The 18,008-nt window shown below is 48.4% G+C and overlaps 1 protein-coding gene across 2 annotated transcripts; it reads left to right on the top strand.

Moving 5' to 3' along the window:
• Window positions 1–286: 286 nt before the first annotated feature.
• On the top strand, window positions 287–8,868 carry ACKR3 (atypical chemokine receptor 3). 2 transcript variants are annotated; one of them, XM_062578515.1, is made up of 2 exons: window positions 287–375; window positions 6,925–8,868. In XM_062578515.1, the coding sequence occupies exon 2, from the start codon at window positions 6,952–6,954 to the stop codon at window positions 8,044–8,046; it is 1,095 nt and encodes a 364-aa protein (XP_062434499.1). In that variant the 5' UTR covers window positions 287–375; window positions 6,925–6,951; the 3' UTR covers window positions 8,047–8,868. The 2 variants fall into 2 exon arrangements, with proteins under 2 accessions (XP_062434499.1, XP_062434498.1); XM_062578514.1 differs by lacking the exon at window positions 287–375 and adding an exon at window positions 5,963–6,621.
• Window positions 8,869–18,008: the final 9,140 nt, after the last annotated feature.

Genomic DNA, 18,008 nt, shown 5'->3' with positions numbered 1-18,008 from the left:
AGAAACTTTTTTTTTTTCCCCCGCCTGCTGACAGTCCCCTTTCTCTGTCTCCCGTCCCTTGCTGACTGAGGCTTTCCGCGCTTCCAGCACTTGAGCCAGGCTGCTGTTAATTTTAGGGGGGGGGGGGGGGGATATAAAAAGCAGCTCGCCCGAGCGCTAAAAGCCCTTCTGCATTTCGGGGCCGGGCGCGGGTCCTTCCGCAAAGGGCTGGGGCTGGAAGGGGGGGGGGGGGGACGGGACGGGACGGGACGGGACACCCCCCCCCCCCCCCCCCGCTTCCCCGCCCCGCTGGGGGCGGGCCCCCGCCGCGGATATAGGGCCGAGGCGGCCGCCGCCGCGCCGCTCACTTGCTGCGAGGCCGCCGGGCTGCGGGAGGTAAGAGCGGCGCCGCCGCCGGGGCTCGCTGCGCGGGGACCGAGCCGAGCGCGGCCTCTCTCGCACCCCTCCTGTTTTATTGTTACTTATTTTATTTATTTTTTTCTTTATCCCCCGCTCCCTCCCGTGGCGAGGTTTGGGCCTGGGCTCGCGGAACCGCGGCTGCGGAGGCCGATGGAGGTGGTGGCGGTGGCGGCGTGCTTGCAGGGCTCTCGGAAGGAGGAGAGACTTGTGCTCCACCTGCTTTTGCGGTCGGCTGCTGCCGTGTGCCTCCAAGCCATGCCTGCCCCGCGTTATCAGCTGCAAAATCCAGGGTGGATGCGGTCCCCTCTGGGAGCGCTCTCTCTCTCTCTCTCTCTCTCTCTCTCTCTCTCTCTTTTTTTTTTTCCTAGCGCACCTGGGTGCGATGGAGAGCTGTGCAGCGTGCTTGTTTCTCGGTTTTGTAATTCAGAACCGCAGAAGATGGTTTAAACGTGCCAGACTCGATCTTGCAAAACCTTCCTGAATAGGAGGGTCAGTTAGGTGTGGGTGCCAAATAGTTTGGACCGGGCCTTGCTGCCTGCTTCCCGGAGCCAGGAGAACCAAGCTGGTCCTGTGCCTTGGAAAGGGTCAAGCTGTGCGCGGTGGTGGCTCTGTTGACACAGAGGGCTGGCTGGGAGGAGGCTGTCCCTCCTGGGCCAAGTGGAGCAGTGATCCTGGCTCTCCTGGCACAGCTTATTTTCTCCCCTTGTAGGGAAGGAGAAAAGCTAGTTTGCCTGTGCTGCTGAGATGCTTGCAGACGGGTCCAAAAGCGGAGTGGGTGGCTCGGAGGGGTCCTGCCTTTTCCACTGGGCTTGTGAAGTGGTGAAGGAGAGGGTGCTGAGAAGCTGCCAGAAGTGTTGAGGGCTTGAAAAATATCACACGGCCCTGTGTTGCTCTCATGTGTGAATGCACCTGGGGGATATTTGCACTTGGGTTTTTTTTGTGTGTGTTATTGCTAAATTATTTTTTTCCATAGATTCTGGATCAGCAGTGGGGAAGGGGAGATTTGGAAGTGGGCAGCAGGTGGGAGTAGCGTCTGATGCCTGAGATACAGGGAGAGCTGAATATTGCAGGTTGCATTGGCTCTCATGAGCTCTCTGAGTGCCCAGAGAAGTATTTCAGGTGGCAGCCCTTTTCCTTCCTGCTTTGACTCTTGCATGCCGATGCAGACATGGTGCGGAGCGGCCCCAGCACACGTGCTGGCCGGCTGAAGGGGTGGGTGGTAGTGTGCAAGAGCATTGTATGCAGCTGACACAAAATGTAATTTTAGCTCTCTTCACAAGTTTATAGGTTATTTGGCTGTCTATAGAGAGCACTAAGTATATTTTTAGGAATAAAAAAATCCGAGTTTGTCCATTGCTCCCCCCCCCCCCCCCCCCCCCCGTGCCTCCTGACTAATCTGGGTGGGAATCAGAGCTCAGGTTACAACAGCTAATCCCAGACTATAGACAGCCTGGCCTCCTAATGCTGTAATCTCTGAATATAGCCGTGGCGGCAGCTCCTCCCCCCATTAGGGCTTTGAGCCTGGGAGGCCGTATCAGTTTCAGATTTTATTGCTGCGCTGGGGATGCGAAAGGACGCAGGCACACAGGCAGAGCCAGGCGGATGGATGCACGTGCGCGCCGGTGGACCCACATGGAGAGCGGAGGGATGGAGGCAGGCTAAGGCTTGGGCTAGGCATCATCTGCGTTCAGTAAGATTCCCCAGGGTGGTTAATTAGCGAGCAGCCGGGAAGACGTTGCTCTCTCTGAGCCGCTGTCCCGGGCCGGGCAGCCACGCTGCTCCAAGCATGTTGCCACAGCACGCCGTTCGGCGTGAGTCCCCAGCATCCAGGGGTTTTCTGCCACCCTGTTGCTGCCTCTGCGTCGCACTGCTCGCTCTTGCTGCCTCCCGGTTGTTGTCGGTGGTCTGACACTACGCAGCCAGTCAGAGCCGAGTTTCTTCTCAGTTACAGGATGCAGCAGAGGTCTGGCAGGGGGTGGTCGCAGCCCCGTCCTGGTAGTTAGCTTGAATTGGGCTCTCCAGAAGTGAAAAGAACTCGTTTCCCTTTCAAGTTGGAAGGCCTTCCCAGGGGGTGCCTAGGGCCCTCCAGGCTCTCATGTTGCTGCACTTCTCCCCTCAGCTGAGTGGCCTCGAAAGACGTGTACAATGAGGATGAGGAGAAAAGACTTGTGATCACATGTCTCCAGGAGCTGAGCTTTAAACTGAGTGAAGAACAGGAGACATGCTGTCAGCAGGAGGGGTGGGGAACTCGGGCTTGGAGGTGGGCTGCCATGGCTGTACGCTTAGTGTCAGCTGCAGCTGTAACGTTTGGAGCCCAAATGATGGCGAGCAGGGAGCAGATCCCCCTTTTGCTTGCAGCCCGCTCGCCAAGGATAGGCCCGTGACGAAAGCCTGGGGACTTGCTGTGTTTCCTCTGCAAACACCATGCTCCTGTTTGAGTGCAGCCCCTGGGCTGCAGTCCTGGTAGGAAGATTCAGGTTGAGAGCCCTGTGCAGGGCTGTGGCAGACACGCATTTAAGGCTGTCTTGTTTTAACTGAGCAGTTTAGCCTCCTTGGGCTGACTAGTGTGATTTTTATCAGTGCCGATGACCTCAGACAGCAAGCAGGGCTTTTGGCTGCCTTTGGTGCCTGGCTTGTAGGTGGAGCGCACGCAGTGGAAAGAGGAGTGGGGTCAGCTGTTCTAGCTGAGGGGCCTGTCCTGAGGTGTGTGCACGTAGGAGGGTTGGTAAAAATGGTCGTTGGTCCTCCAGACGGTGGAGAACCTGGGCTTAAGCACGCATCCCAAGGAGCTGGATGAGGGCAGCGTACTGTCACTTCTGAGTTTGAGAGCCCTCCTGTCTGTGCCTGCATCAAGTGCATGTTTCAGGGAGTTTGAAGGTGGCCTGCAACTCTGCAAGGGCAGGATCCGTCCTTATGTTCTGCATAGAGATGAATTTAATTGCTCTTCCTCCTCCTGAGGTTGGTGGCCCTCGTTACGAGAGGGAGATTGGATCTATGTGAAGTCAGACAGATGTTATTCTCTGGGCTCCTCTTTAGTCAGTGGGGTATCTTTAGGCAGAGTCTGAACTTGAATCAGATGACTTTTAGAGATTCCCGTTTCTCTCTGTTGGCTATAGGGGGAGACTGGTGACTAGCTCAGATGTAGCCCTCCAAAGTCTGTTGGGGTGAAACTCCATCAAGTAACACCCTGAGCTGTCCTCCTCTGCCCAGGGGAACGGGGATTACTGCATGCTGCTGTGTAAAGTCCTCTTTTTTTTTTTTTTTTTTTTTTTTTTTTTTTTTTTTTATTATCTCTGCTGATGGATTAATCCTCTCTCTCTCTCTGATGCAGGTCTGCTGCTGCTGTGATGTTGGCCAGGGGTCTGATCCTATGTTCTGCAGGGTTTTCAGTTAGCTGCATGGATCAGGCTGCTGGACAAAAAGGAGGCCTCTGCCTCCTTGCTGTGCTATCTCCTACGTTGTAGACAGTGCTGGGGGTGGTGTGCTCTGTTGCTGGAGTTCCTTCTTGGGAACATCACAAGTGACACCCTCTTCCTTGCACAAGGCAGGGCAGGTTGCACCTGAATCTGGATTTAAATAGCATAGTGTGGGCCATGCCCAGATCTGATGGAAACCAGCAGCGGGTGAGGGGGGAGGCAGCTTTCTAAATAAGAGCCTTTAGGTTTTTATGTTAGTTGTCACCATCTATTCACTTGTTCCTTGGCATGTCTGTTTTTTCTGCTCTGCGTTTATGGGGGGAGAAGCTAGCGTTGCTTCGACTCTGTTGAAGCAAGAGGCGAGGTGCGGTAGTCTTAGTAAAATAGGTGGTTAATTTGGTTTGATTCTCAACCTTGCTTTTCGGCCTTCCAGCAGGATGAAAGCCTGGAAGGCTGTATGAATTTGAAATGATAAGCTAGATCTCCTCATGGGGCCAATTTGGGCCCTGTTTGTGGAGAGATTTGATCTTTCTTGGATGTATGCGTGTCCCTCCCCACTGTTAGTGCCACCGACTTCCCCTCTGTGGGGACAATAGGGCCTTGAATCTTCTTCTGTAATCTTCCGCCACCCCTTATCTCCCTTCTCTTCCTTAGCTTGTGTCTTTGGCAAAGCCTGTACTGTGGCAGGCAGGAAGGGTTGGAGCTCTGGGAAGAGCCAATTATGTAAATGGTGCACTGAGAGGTGCTGTGTAAACGAACGGCCCTTTTCTGAAGTTTGAGCCTGCCAGAGGCAGCAGAAGATGGTGTCTAGGCTGGGCAGAGCAGAGGTTTGCATGGCCCAGTAGCCTGTCCCCCATGGGATGCAAGAAGAGGATGCTTAGCGCAGAAACACACATAAACTGTTCCTTGTTTTGCCGTCTCCTTCATGCTCCAACAGTTTGTAGTGGAGAAGTCGGCAGCGTGATGAAATCTGAGGGCAGCAGAGTTTTCTGTATGAGTTTCCTTGATGTAGGCAGCCCTGCAAGCCCTGCTGAAACTTGCAGTGCACCCAAGAGATTCTTTAGGGAGGAGAGATCGTGGGATTGAGGACATTCAGGAGTACAGACAGCCATGTAAGTACTTCCCTTGTGCTTTTCTTGGCTTGGCACACTCCAGCCATTTATTTGCTCAAATCAACATTGCCCCCCAGGGCAGAAGCAGAAAGTGGAAGGACGATGTGAGTTGTACGGTTTGCCTCTAATTGGATGGGCTGTGTTAGGGGAGTGGAGAAGAACAAGGTTCCTGGCCACAGTTCAGGATGTTAGAAGTGTCCAAAGAATTTTATATCCTAAGGAGGGGAAGAGAAAAGAGAAATGCAAACTGAAACTGTCCGCTAACAAGGGCAATGAGTGAGGAATGCTCTTCCTGACAGATCCCTTGCATATGGTATCCCTTGACGGCTTGCTCAGACTGTCCTCCTTGTAATAACCGTTCCAGTGCCCAGACAGCAGATTAGGAGAAGAACTACTTGGAATAACTGAGCTAGGAGAAGGGAAAGACTGACAGAGCGCTGCAATATCCGTGCTAGTTTGTTCAACTGCCTGTGTTGGAAGAGAGGCAGCTGCTGTGCAGTTCCTGGAGCTGCGGATGTGTTTTTTGCAGTTCTCAAGGCTATTCTGAGATCTGCAGGTGGAACGAGCCCATGCCAGGCTCATTGGTCCAAAATTGCCGGACCAAGGTAGCGCTCCCTGTGATGGGCTGGGAGCCTTGCTCTTCCTTTGCTTTAGCTGGAGCATCCAGTTGGATTGCAGAACACTGCGTGTTACTTTGGGGAAAATGGGACGGGTCTTTCAATGCTGAAACAGGAGCTCAGCTGAAGTGGAGGTGTGACCCCTTGGTGTTGGATACCGCGTGTCCAGGGACGTAGCGCTGCTACCAGCCTGCCTCTTGCTCCGGGCTGTAGCTGCGCAGATTTTCAGCTCCAGAAGTTTTTAGCTTGGCTGAAGCATGCCATTCTTGGGCCAAGATGGCAGGTGCTGAATAGGGGCCCCCGAGAGTAGCGAGGTGCTGCTGTGGGTGGCATCGTAGGCCCCACGGTGGGGGAGGATCCCAGCAGGGAGAGGGGGCCTTTTACACCTCCCCAAAAGCACAATGGTAATTAACAGTCAGGCTTTTGGGTTTTGTGCGAGCCCTGTCCTCCTTTTGGGGCCCTTCCTTCTGCTGGCAGGGAATGAAACAAGTAGCCCTTTGCTTTGTCCACTGTCTGCCAATGGAAACAGGAGTTGAAGAGGCAGGAAAGCAGATTTAAAAAAGAAGGGGAGGAGGAGAAGTGGTTTGTGTTGAGCCAGCTGTGATGGGGGAGTATTTTGTAAATAAAATCTCTCATCTTAAAAAGAAAACTTAAACCCAGCAGATATACTCAGCAGTCAGGCTCTGACTTTTTGCAGTGCTATGTGATAATCGTTAAACACAGGGGACGCTTTGTAAAGTAGAATTGGGGCGGGAGGAGGATGGAGCAGGATTTCAATTTGAAATTGGACAAGGGTACAAAGCCCCTTAGTTCCCCATGTCTGCTGAATGCAGCTGGAGCTGGACTTGACAAGATGCTTACCAGAGCTTGTGGTAAATGTTTTACGGTACTGTGTATCAACCAGATCGATTCTACTATGCTTGAAGGAGTGCAGATAAAACGGCTTAAAGATTCCCCTGCTGAAAGCGATAGTATCATCATTTATGCTGGAGAAGATGGATTTAGTTGCCTGACGTTTATTTGGCCACGGTGTACTTTGCGGATTTCACACGCGAGGACGATAGCCAACCTGATGATGTAAGGCATGAGCTGTAATAATAATAATAATAATAAAAAAAAGCACAGAAAGCTAATGTTGTATCTCTCTTGTTGCCCAGATGAGTTTTGTTATGTGTCTTTTCATTTGCTGTTGGTGGTGTTTTTTTTCTCCGTAGATCTCTTTAATGGAAAGTTCTTTACAGGAATACAGCATCACCAAAACAGCGCGTCCGATGTTTGGAGTCCTCTTGGCAGATTGCATGCACGTGCTGTTACACAGATCGGAGATAGAAATATCGCTGCTAACTCAGGTCTTTTCTTCTGATCCTATTTTGTCTGTAGGTCACTTGAATTTTGAACTAAGTGAACATGAGTGCCCTTGATTTGGCTTCCGTCCTTGATTTTCTGGAAATGGCCAACTTCACAGAGATCAACTGGACTTGCCACAATGGTGACTGCATCACAGTCGATACAACAGCATGCCCCGGCACACTTAACAAGAGCGCCCTACTCTACACCCTGTCCTTCTTCTACATTTTTATCTTTGTCATAGGGCTGGTGGCCAACTCTGTTGTGGTGTGGGTCAATCTCCAAGCCAAAGTGACTGGCTATGAAACCCACCTCTACATCTTTAACTTGGCTATTGCTGATCTGTGTGTCGTCATCACCCTTCCGGTTTGGGTTGTCTCCCTTGTCCAGCATAACCAGTGGCACATGGGAGAAATTACGTGCAAGATAACTCACCTCATATTTTCCATCAACTTATACGGAAGCATCTTCTTCCTGGCATGTATGAGTGTGGACCGTTATCTCTCCGTTGCCTATTTCACCAATTCCAGTAATCGCAAGAAGAAGATAATACGCCGCTGCATCTGCATCTTAGTGTGGCTTCTGGCCTTCAGTGCCTCTCTCCCAGACACCTATTATCTTAAGACTGTCTCTTCCAACAATGAAACCTACTGCCGTCCCGTGTATCCAGAAGAGAGCTTTAAAGAGTGGCTGATTGGCATGGAGCTCATCTCCATTGTGTTGGGCTTCCTTATCCCTTTTCCCATCATTGCTCTCTTTTACTTCCTCCTTGCGAAGAGCATCTCTGCCTCCAGTGACCAAGAGAGGAAGAGCAATGGGAAGATCATTTTCTCCTATGTTGTTGTGTTTCTTGTCTGCTGGCTACCTTACCACGCAGCTGTCCTCCTTGACATCTTCTATAGTCTTCATTTCATACCCTTCAGTTGTCAAATGGAGAACTTCCTGTATGCCACTCTTCATATCACTCAGTGCTTCTCTCTAGTCCATTGCTGTGTCAACCCCATCCTGTACAGCTTCATTAACCGCAACTACAGATATGAGCTCATGAAAGCTTTTATTTTCAAGTACTCAGCCAAAACTGGTCTCACTAAACTTATTGATGCTTCCAGAGTGTCAGAAGCAGAGTACTCTGCTCTGGAGCAAAATACCAAATGACTGCAATTCCATAAAGACACTGCTTTGACTTAATCTCTTTTTTTCTTTTCTCTGTGCTTGTTATGAACGGGGCATGAGTTACAGCCTACAAAAGAGAAAGAGCAAACTAATTTAAGAGTGGAATCGGGCGCTAAACGGAAGTGGTACCAAAACCAAGCATTTTGTTGGTGTGTTTTGTTTTATCTCCTGCTAGCTCAGTCTGGACTTCTCAACACTGCTATGCAAATAAATGGAAGAAACTTTCTAGCAAACGAAGCCATTGTGTACCGTAGATAACATGCATTTGCAAGATAAGCTTTTTCTTCCATGTGTAGATTCCCTCTTGGTCTCATTGTATATGTTATATATATAGTGTGTTGTATTTAAAAGCTCAAGACTTTATTTTCTGGCAATTGGTGTACCTTATACAATTGTATTTGAAAGTTAAAATATATTTTTTATCATGTATTTGAAGAATATTGCTGATGAGTGTATTCAGAGTGTTGTAGTCTGAGTGTTAGATTGCTGTTTGGTTTTAACTGTCCTAGGTAAGAGGATGGCGATAAATACAGTATGGAAGTGCTCTCTTCTGTGCATCCTCCTTGGCTGGCACACTTTATTGACCATAGCTCCATATGGTGGTTGTACCCATGTCTGGAGCATAAAATGTGTTTATTGTAGAATAGTTACTGTCATGTTAAAATTAACAGTATTGTAAGAGTTGTTAACTCCTACATCGTGCTTCACAAAGCTGTATCCATATATGCAGAATGAATGATATTACTTCTGAGAGTTGTCTCTATTTGTAAGTTATTTTTGTAAAATAAAGAGCTGGAAAAACTATATATGCTAGTGATTTAAGCTGTTTCCCACCCTCTCCTCAGAAAAAAAGTCAAAAAGAAGAAAACACAGGGCTGCATTCTGTCCTTCCTTTGATGTAGCAGTGAACAGGTCAGTTGCTGGTTGCGCTTTCACTGTCTATGTCGATGGCAGGCACAAAAGCACTGAATGTGGCACGTGAGATGAGACTAGTGAGTGGTATGAGGGGAAGGGGTGGGAGGAATGGGTCTGTGCGAGAATGGCTTGAGTGAGCATAGTCTGGGAAGGTAAAGCCGATGGATTTTTAAGGTAAAAGCTGTTGGGAAGGATGAAAGGTCGTGTCTCCGGCTTAGGCATCAACACCGGGAACAAAAATACAGGTGCACACAAATGGTAAGGAGGTTTGGTCTAATCTGTATTCACTCCTTTGTAGTTTTTACTTGTGACGGTATTCAGAGGTGAACAGTCCTAAAAGCGTTAAATCCATTTTTGTCTATTCCTCTCTTTGCTATGGTTTGCACTGAATTTGCAATGTCGTATCATCAAAGCACGGGGCAAGATTCAGCTGGTGCTGTGCATTTGAAGTAGATCTTCTTTAAGCCAGTGAAGCACTTGTGGTCATCTTCGTCCCCAGACAAGGTAACTGGTGTTAGATCAGTGATGTCTCACAGCCTGACGCTGACTTGCTATTGCTGTTTCGTGTCTTTGCAACTCCTGCACAGTGATAACTGCTTTGTTGTGAAGATTACACTTAGGTTCCTGTTACAAACACAGCGTGCCCTTGTCCCTCTGAAATCCCAACAGCCAAACAGTTTTTGGAATGAATATAGTTTGCCTTTTTCTGTCTGTGATGTTACGGTTGTCTCAAAAGAAGATCTGAAAAATAAAAAATAAATGATTGCCAGAGCTGCAAAGGTGTTTTTAAAAAGCATCTCGTGTTGGAGGAGCCTGTTGCAGAGAAGGGCTTTTGCTGGTCTGCCAGCGTATTTAAAACAATGTTGCTATACAGCTCTGTGCAGACACTTCCTAGAAAAGATGCTTATTTGACTTCTGAGATTCCCATAAGCCTTTCTTACAGTGCTTTAAAGAAAGTGCTTCTTCATGCTGATAATTAAAATTGGAGGCACTCTGTTAATGCTGAGAAATATGTCCGTTGCCTTGCCTGGCCCCAGACCCATCCCAGGGTCCTTGAGTCCTCACAGTCAGTGCTGGTTACTGCTTTTCATCATCCCGCTCTGTTGTGCTGAGGAGTGCAGGCAATATGTTTCCACGCAGATGTTTATAGCAACATAACTCGACTGAAATCCCGTCTCAGGGTAGTATGTTTGCATGTGATACTGTGGCCAGTTTGGAGATTTGAGTTGGCTTGGAGCCTCTATTTCAGAAGTTCTCAACTTCCTTTTTTCTGCAGTTGGCTACTTTGCAATGGAGCCTCAGTTCTGGAGATTCCAGTTAGTGTTGAGTGTCAGGGAGGTCCTGCAGGCCTGTTGCATAGGCCAGACAGACAAAGCCTCTAGGCCTCTTCCGTGGAGAGTTGAATCAGAGAAGAGTGATGCCTTTTCCAAAAGCAGGGTTCGGCTGGGAGGCTGGGTGAAAGTTGAGACCGTGACCCTTGCGATAAGCAGCTGTAGCATAGCAGGCTTGGGTCCTCTCCAGCTCCTCAAAAGGGAAGGCCTGAGGCTAACCACCCTGCTTGTCTCCTCAGCCCTTGAAAGGGCAGGAAGAGCTGTGACACAAGGTCACTCCTGCTCATCGGCACTTGGGTATGGGAAAGGTGTACGAATCTGCCCAAGGGAGGTGTTCTCCAGGGAGCAGTACCAGTGGGATCAAACAAAGAGGTCTAGAAGGGGAAAAACTGTGATATCTTATTAGATTAGTTCAGACAGAAAGAATGTGACCTGCCGTAATGTTTTGTGGTCACATTGCTGCAGGGAGAAAGGGAAAAGGGAGGGAGGTCAAACCTGCTGTGGGAGAAATACTCCCCCACACCACATCTTCCCAAGCCTTAAGGTGCTGCTGTGGCTCTGTGTTACCGGAGGGCCTCCCTGGGTGGGCAGCAGTCTCATGGGTGCTGCGACTCCCACACTGGAGAGGCATCTCTGAATTCCCTAGAAGCCTTGCAAGACTGATGAGGGTGGCCAAGACTCCTCCCGTTTTGCTTGAGCATCTGGTGTCTTCCAGCACAGAGGCAGAACTCACACGTTGCCTTTCATGTGCATAACGTTAAGGAAGTCATAACTCAATGAGCAGCTTCCCAGGCAGACTCCTCAGAAACCAGCTTGCTACAGCCAAGGAGGGCCTTTCCAGGCGATAGACATGTTCACTTGCTCACTTTTGGAGACAGTCTTTGCAAGGTTCTGCTACCCCCTCCAAAGGACTGAGCTGATCACAGCTCTCCCCAGCCCATCAGGCTCCCACAGCCACGTGAGTGTGGACTTGCTAGCGTGGGTTGCGTTAGCCCTGGTGGGGAGGCAGGTGGCCCAAGTCTGGCATTGGAGGTGAGCAACCCTAAAGTGGCCGTGACTCTGCAAAGAGGGATGGCAGCGAACAGGTTAGATGGGAAGTCAGAGAAGGTAAAACTTTATAAAAGGAGAGGACCAGATTTGTCTGTTGCTGCGTATCTTTGACTCAGAATCGTTTTATCTGGAAAATTACCCTCAAAACTTTGGCAGAAACATGAGCACAAATGAGGGGGGAAAAAGAAAAGTTTTAGTGGGTTTGCCTTGTGCTGTAAGCGTGTGGCATAGTGTCCCAGCTGGCGTTTGCACTGAGACTGAAAAGGTTTGGGGCACCTTGGAGTGTGGCATGAAGAAGAATTTATTAGCAAGTAACAGGTGAGTGAAAGCAGGTATACTGCGATAGAAGTGACTGTGACTTGTCATAGTTGATGTGGTGGCTGCTGTACCTGCATTTGACCCCATGTCCCCTTCCTGGAGCTGGGGATATTACTGAGGGTCTCTGCCTCCTCCTGCCATCCATGCAGGACGGCAGCCTGGGTGAACGACCAGTGACCTGATTCTCAGGAGTGCCTGTGCCCAGGAATCGCTCTCATACCTCTGGCAGCTACAGGTGTATGACGCTCAGGGCCTCGTTTTCCAAAGAGGTCGAGTTCACTGTGAAAGAGCATCTGTGGAAAAATGAATAAAAATCAAATGTAACGTGTCATAATCCGTGTTGGAGTAAGTCCCCCCTGCTTAACTGTTTGACTTTAAGGCAGAAAGGATTCCAGTGCTGTGAGATTGCATGTGCCTCGGAGGCAGGCACTGAGCAAATAAAAATACATCTGCTCTATGAAAGAGGATTTTTTTTTTAATAGAAAGTCCAGTCCTGTTTTATTGTTACTCAAACAGATTTCTTTTTATGAGCCATAAATGACATTCAGGTGTAGCACAGTGACTTTAAATCAGATCCTCTGGCAACCATCTAGATAATGTGTCGTAAGAAGCGCCTAACACGCTAACTGGCCTGTTTCTCCTTTGGCTAATTCATGGTTTCAATGCTGCTGACTTTAGATAGTAGCCTTTGATGAGTTCACTGAGCATAAAAGCCATTTAAAGTTACTTAGAAGCAAGAAATAACTCAGCTGTGAGCAATATTGAAGCACGTGTCCATGGCAGCGCTGCCAAAGCCAGATCTTACTCTGTCTCAGAGAGCCGCTTGATGAGGCGAGTGGGACTGGTACTAGGGGCTGTGTGAATTGGCGCTTAGCCCCGTGCAGGGTGTGACGCAGAGGCAGCGCGTGAAGCGCAAGCAGGGATGGATACCGGGAGGTTAGTCTTATTTACTCGTATCTTGGGGTGGAGGAAGCCCAGGAAATGCTTCTAGCTCCACTTCTCTGTTACATTGCGTGGCTAAAGAGCTTCTGAGCCAGAATCTGCTGATTTATACCCTGGAGTTAAAGCAGGATAATGCTGCTGAGTCAAAGGGTGCTATCCAGGATTTATAGAGGTTTTTATAAGTAGGATCAGGAATTGTAGCAATAATCCTGTGCAAATGTATGTGTGTGCATACGCGTGCGTCAGCATCATTAATGCAATGTAATACCCGGCCTACAAGAAGACAGAAAGATGTAATAATGATAACAAAACAGATGATAGTGCTGTGAACTTGCTTTTGCTAAAGGACTTGCGTTACATGGTTATGATATGATTTAAACTAGGCTTACAAAGATCCTGTGATTGATAATCCAGCTCTAAGCCTAAAGCATGCAGCCAACATTTCTAACACCGGCTGTTGTGCAAAGAATACTTTTCCTTCCAGTTCAGGAGTTGCTCTCTGGCCGCGGTTCACTTTTTTTAGTTCTTCTATTAATTAGAAGGTTTCGATCTGTTTGCTTTTCAAGGATTATGTGGAATATGTGCAATGGCCTTGATCCTGTAAATGTTATAACTTTGTAGTACCCGTATATCAACATCCCAGCGATGCTGTGAATCCATTCAGTCCTGCGGCTGAACTATTTCAGAGTCAGTCTCCACCTCAAAGCCGTGGTTACAAATCCCACTGCCGTTTCATTGAAGGAGCGGAGCATGAAGAATACAGAGATCTGAAAAGCTGATGCTAGATTACGAAATAAGAAGGATGGCCACTAGCCACGGCCAGAAGCAAGGGGAAGAAACAGAAGCCTCAGGCATGAACACTTGCTTTGAGCTAGCCTTCTCCGAAGGATCCCGTGGGGAGCTCTGGTTTTGTTCCACCCAGGGGCCCAAGCCTGGCAGATGTTTCAGTATGAGGGTTTTAGCAGACAAGCATTGCTGTCTTCAGCGCGTCATGATAGAGGAACAGCTCGCTGAAGGCAGATTTTGATGTTCTCCCCGTAGCACCTTTGGAGAGCAACCAGTGCTGGAGTGGGGCGCAGCACGCAGGAGCGAGCACCTCAGAACAAGGCCGTGCTGGCTATTTACCTTTTCAGATAGGCTTATGTCTTTTAAAAGAATACAGGGAAACCAACCAGATCCTTTGCAGATGCAGGTGGGCTTAGCTCCAGTGCAAACTGTGTGATCAACGCAACTGAACAGATCCACTTCAGCAGAGGATCTGGGCTGCTACATGTCATACAGGTTTTGACACTGGCTGGTTTTTAGCCAGCTTTAATGATGGATGTTTTTACCTCTACTCTGTAGGTTAGTGTGGGGAAAAACAACACGATCGTGTTTGCTGTCTGTACAGTGCTATATCCAGACTAAAGAAAAAGTTAAATTGCATTTTAACAGAACAACACTGAGAACAGCAAAGGTCAGGAAACTTTTAAGTAGGGTCACCCTATCGATTGCAACAGTGAAAGGACTGACATCAAATACTTTACCATGGAAAGCTGAAAGGAAGTAAATTCAGCATGATATATTGAAACCTAAGTCTCTTTCATATGTCAGATGCTCTGCAACATAGCAGGTTTACTGTTCAAGCTGAGATATGTTGCCTTGCCAACATACATTCTGAGTTATCCAAGCACATTTAATGTTTTTGCAGTAGTGACTTTTCCCTTTTTTGGGGGGCACTTTTCTTTTTCTTTTCAAAAATTGTTGCAGAAGATTTCAGACCTACCTAGGAAATGACCTTAATCAATTTAGTTCCACCGATGAGTATGAAAACTCAGATCTTTCTTCTTGCTTTCGCTAAACATTGTCTTGGTTGCATTGAGTAGGGTGACCAAGTCACAGCTTGATAGAAAGTACGTTTTGTTTGAGGTTTTTTTACTCATCCAAGTGGCAGATATGTTTTGTCCAGAAGGATTGACGTGACTGACAAGTGTTTTGAATTTCTAAACTCTAAAGTCTCAAAATGCATGAAAAGCGAATGACACACACACAAAAATGTAAATCTTTGGAAAACAAGCACCAACTAAACAAAAAAAAAAACAGTTCAGCAAAAGGGTGACAGATGCTGCATTCTTTTTTTTTTTTTCTTTTTTTTTCCCCTTTTTAATAAGACAGTGTTTCTGGGCCACCTACAGGCACATTTATATGTCCTGCAGTGGGGAATCTGGATACATAATAAGCCCGAGTGGCAGTCACTGTAAGTCAGAGTGGATCTATATGCATCTCAGCATTATAGCTGTTAATCACCACTGGCTGGCAAGGATCATTCCTGTTGGTTCTGTATTGATCAAAACAACACTGTGGGCTTTCATCAAATGGATACCTGACAGTTAAACATCATTATTTAGCATTTGGGTTGCAGTAGTCCCAAGAGAATGAAACCATTGAGCAGGGCTACGCAACCAGGTGAGTGGCAGTTCCTAACCCAAGGAGTTAGGGTTCCTGCATGATCCAAACCAGTGCTGTTGGATCCCCAGGAACCAGGGCAGGAGTGCAGATTGAACGATTTTCTCTTTGCACTGTGGTGGGGAATCACGTGGAGGAAAAGCGACCTCTCCCGTCTCACTGTTCCGCATCATGCTCCTGTATGCTGGTGAGGTAAGCGGTTGTGGGTTGAGGGGCGTAGACCTGAGGTCCTGCTGCTGTAGGACCTCAAACCAGTTATTGCCCCTGCCTCTGTTTTTATCTTTTTGTATGCTCTACCAGTATTTATTTCACAGTGTGCGGCTATAAGGCCATAAAGGAAAGTGAGTATAACCGGTGTTACAGACACACTAACTCCTGGATGTGGGCTGTGACTTTACTAAGTAGCTCATAAGTGCTTTGCAGCATGGCCAAAATCCCTCTTGGCTCTATCTTCCCATGCAACCTTGCTCTGTAAAACCAATATGGGATGAAAGGTAGGATGCGCTGAGGATACCAAGCTCTTGAAAGACTAGCCCTGAGCTCTTTAACCTAGCCATCTTGTTTGCTGGCTTGAATTTCAAGGTTGCCTTGTTGCTTTGGTGGGCGGCATTTTTATGAAGAGAGAGGTGATGGAAAGAAAAGTTTTTCTTCTCATTTCCCTTCCTGTCTGGCCTGGTGAATGCGGTGTTTTTGGTTGAGGGGTTTGGAGGAGCAAGGGAGGCAGTCAGTTGGAAATGTCGATTCTGCAAGCTCTCAACAATCACCAGCTGCTGCTTCCTCTTGGTTCAGCTCCACTGGTTCATCATGGGCCTGAAGTGGTTGCTTTAATGGGAAGTTGGCTGGCAAAGGAGGATCTATACCTTCCCTTTGCAGTGAATCGATAAAAAGCGGGAGGGTTTTGGATTCCTTCTTCCTGGAGAGAATGGCCCTCATTGTAAGTCTGGAGAATAAAATAGCAAAGGGAGAGAGAGAAAGGGGCTTTTTGCCATGCATGCTTTAGCTCTCTTGGATAGGAGACAGTTTTCCTCTGCATGTCTCAGCCACGTTTGGATTTGGTATTACTAGAAGCTTTCTAAACCTCACCTGACTATTGTGTTTTTCTGTGGAGGTGACCGCCAGACATTGTTTGTACAATTAAATTATGGAAGGAGGGTGACTGCTGGAGCCTAGGGGACTGCTGAGAAAGGAGAAGAGGGGGACATTTTGTGAGAAAAACATTGGTAGCCTCAACAGCTTCCTTTTGTGAGCTGTTCTCTGGGCCCTGTCTCTGGTTCTGTTCGTCTGCAGCTGCGCAGCTGAACCGAATCCATCCATCTGCCTGTTGGCCCAGGGTCCCGCTGCTCCATAAGGGGGCACAGAGCTGCCGCTGCTCCTTTGCACCAGGTGATCACTCCATCCTGCTCTTACAAAGGATGCTTCAGGATGAAAGCTGGTGTTTTGGGTCAAAAATCATCACTGACAGGTGAACATCCTGAGCTGCAGGGGCTTGGCTTAGCCTCTGGAAGTTTGGATGCAAACCTGAAGTGCATTAAACCTTTGCCGGGGAGGGTGTTTCACACTTGGACTGGAAAGCTTTGTGAGGTTTCCAGTAGTTGCTGCTTCCAGGCAGGCTGGGATCCAGGAGTGTAAAGGCCCGTGAAAATGATTGATAAAGAACAATAACCAGACTCTGAGACGAGGTCAGTTCCAAGCCTCCTTAGAAATTGTAGGTGCACTTTCTGCCAGCTGGGAGAAGTCTCACACTTCATTGGGGTAGATTTGCTCACCTGAAGCTGAATTGCATGCTTCAAATTGTTTCAGACGTGGAGTGCTGTTTGTGTAAGGGTTAAGAGCATCTCCAGGTATAAATTGCAGAGACCCCGTCTACATCATGAGGCTATGCTCCGGTGTGTGGCTGGCAAGTCTGGTCCAGATAGTTCAATATAAGTGAATGAGACTGCGCTTGCATGGGTAGGGAGGTGCTTTCTCCCTGCAATTTGCCATTGTGCTTGATAGCAGCCTCTTTTCTCTTGCTCTGTCAGTGAGAAACTCCCGTGTGCCTCATAGCCTGGATTTCCATATAGGAGGCTTCTTTGATCCACCCTCTGCTCTCCGAGACCAGCAGCTTTTTGCCTGTCATGTGTGTTGGAGCGCTGGAGGCTTTTGGGGTTAAGTGAAGAAGTGGTTTGGAGCAGCCTGTACTGTGCAAAAGGGAAGTCCGTGCAGGCAAAGACTCTTTTGGAGACAGTATAGCTCCAAAGATTAATGGTCGTCACGTAGAGTATAAATGGAAGGAAAATATGTTCTGTTTGGAATTATGAGGTGAAATCTGCCTTCTGCTACCGTCTTTCTGGGTTGCTGCCAGCCCATTGCCTCCAGCAGGCGGCTAGAGAGCCCCCAGGGCAGGGAGCCGTTCTGACCTGGGGCTGTGTCTCCCCTGGCAGGGGGCTGCCTGTTGGCCTGCCATGGCGTTGCCAGGGAGGAGGTGATGAGCGGGGATCGGAGAAGCTGCTTCTCCTCTGGCTCACCCCAAGGGCTCGAGTCCTGCAAATGTGCCTTGAGTGACGTAAAGCCCAGAACAGAGAGAAACAGCATTGTCCAGGCTCAAATGCTTTCTCACACGTGCACTTGGCTAGTGTGAACTACTGTAATTTATGACCCCACACTGTTCCCTCCAGGGGAAATTTTGGGGCTCATTTAGCATGAGCTAAGTTGTCTTGATGGTCCTCTGGCCCTGCATCTTCTGATCCACCACCATGTTGTGTTGAGCATTATTCCAAAATGGAGATGGCTCCTGCAAATAACTGTTCATCTGTGGTTCACCATCCATCTTTAATTGAGTGCTGAGTCCTCAGTTACAGGTGGTGTTGCTGTCCTCATGTCTGATTTCCTGGGTGAGAAATCTTGACCTTGTTGGGGTATCATTGATAAATGGAGCTGCTCTCTGCTCAGCTAATCTTGACT

The sequence above is a fragment of the Rhea pennata genome, chromosome 6 (genome assembly GCF_028389875.1).
Source record: "Rhea pennata isolate bPtePen1 chromosome 6, bPtePen1.pri, whole genome shotgun sequence".
NCBI lineage: Eukaryota > Metazoa > Chordata > Aves > Rheiformes > Rheidae > Rhea > Rhea pennata.
Note: the sequence above shows the minus strand (reverse complement) of the source record. Positions and strands in the feature narration are given on the sequence as shown.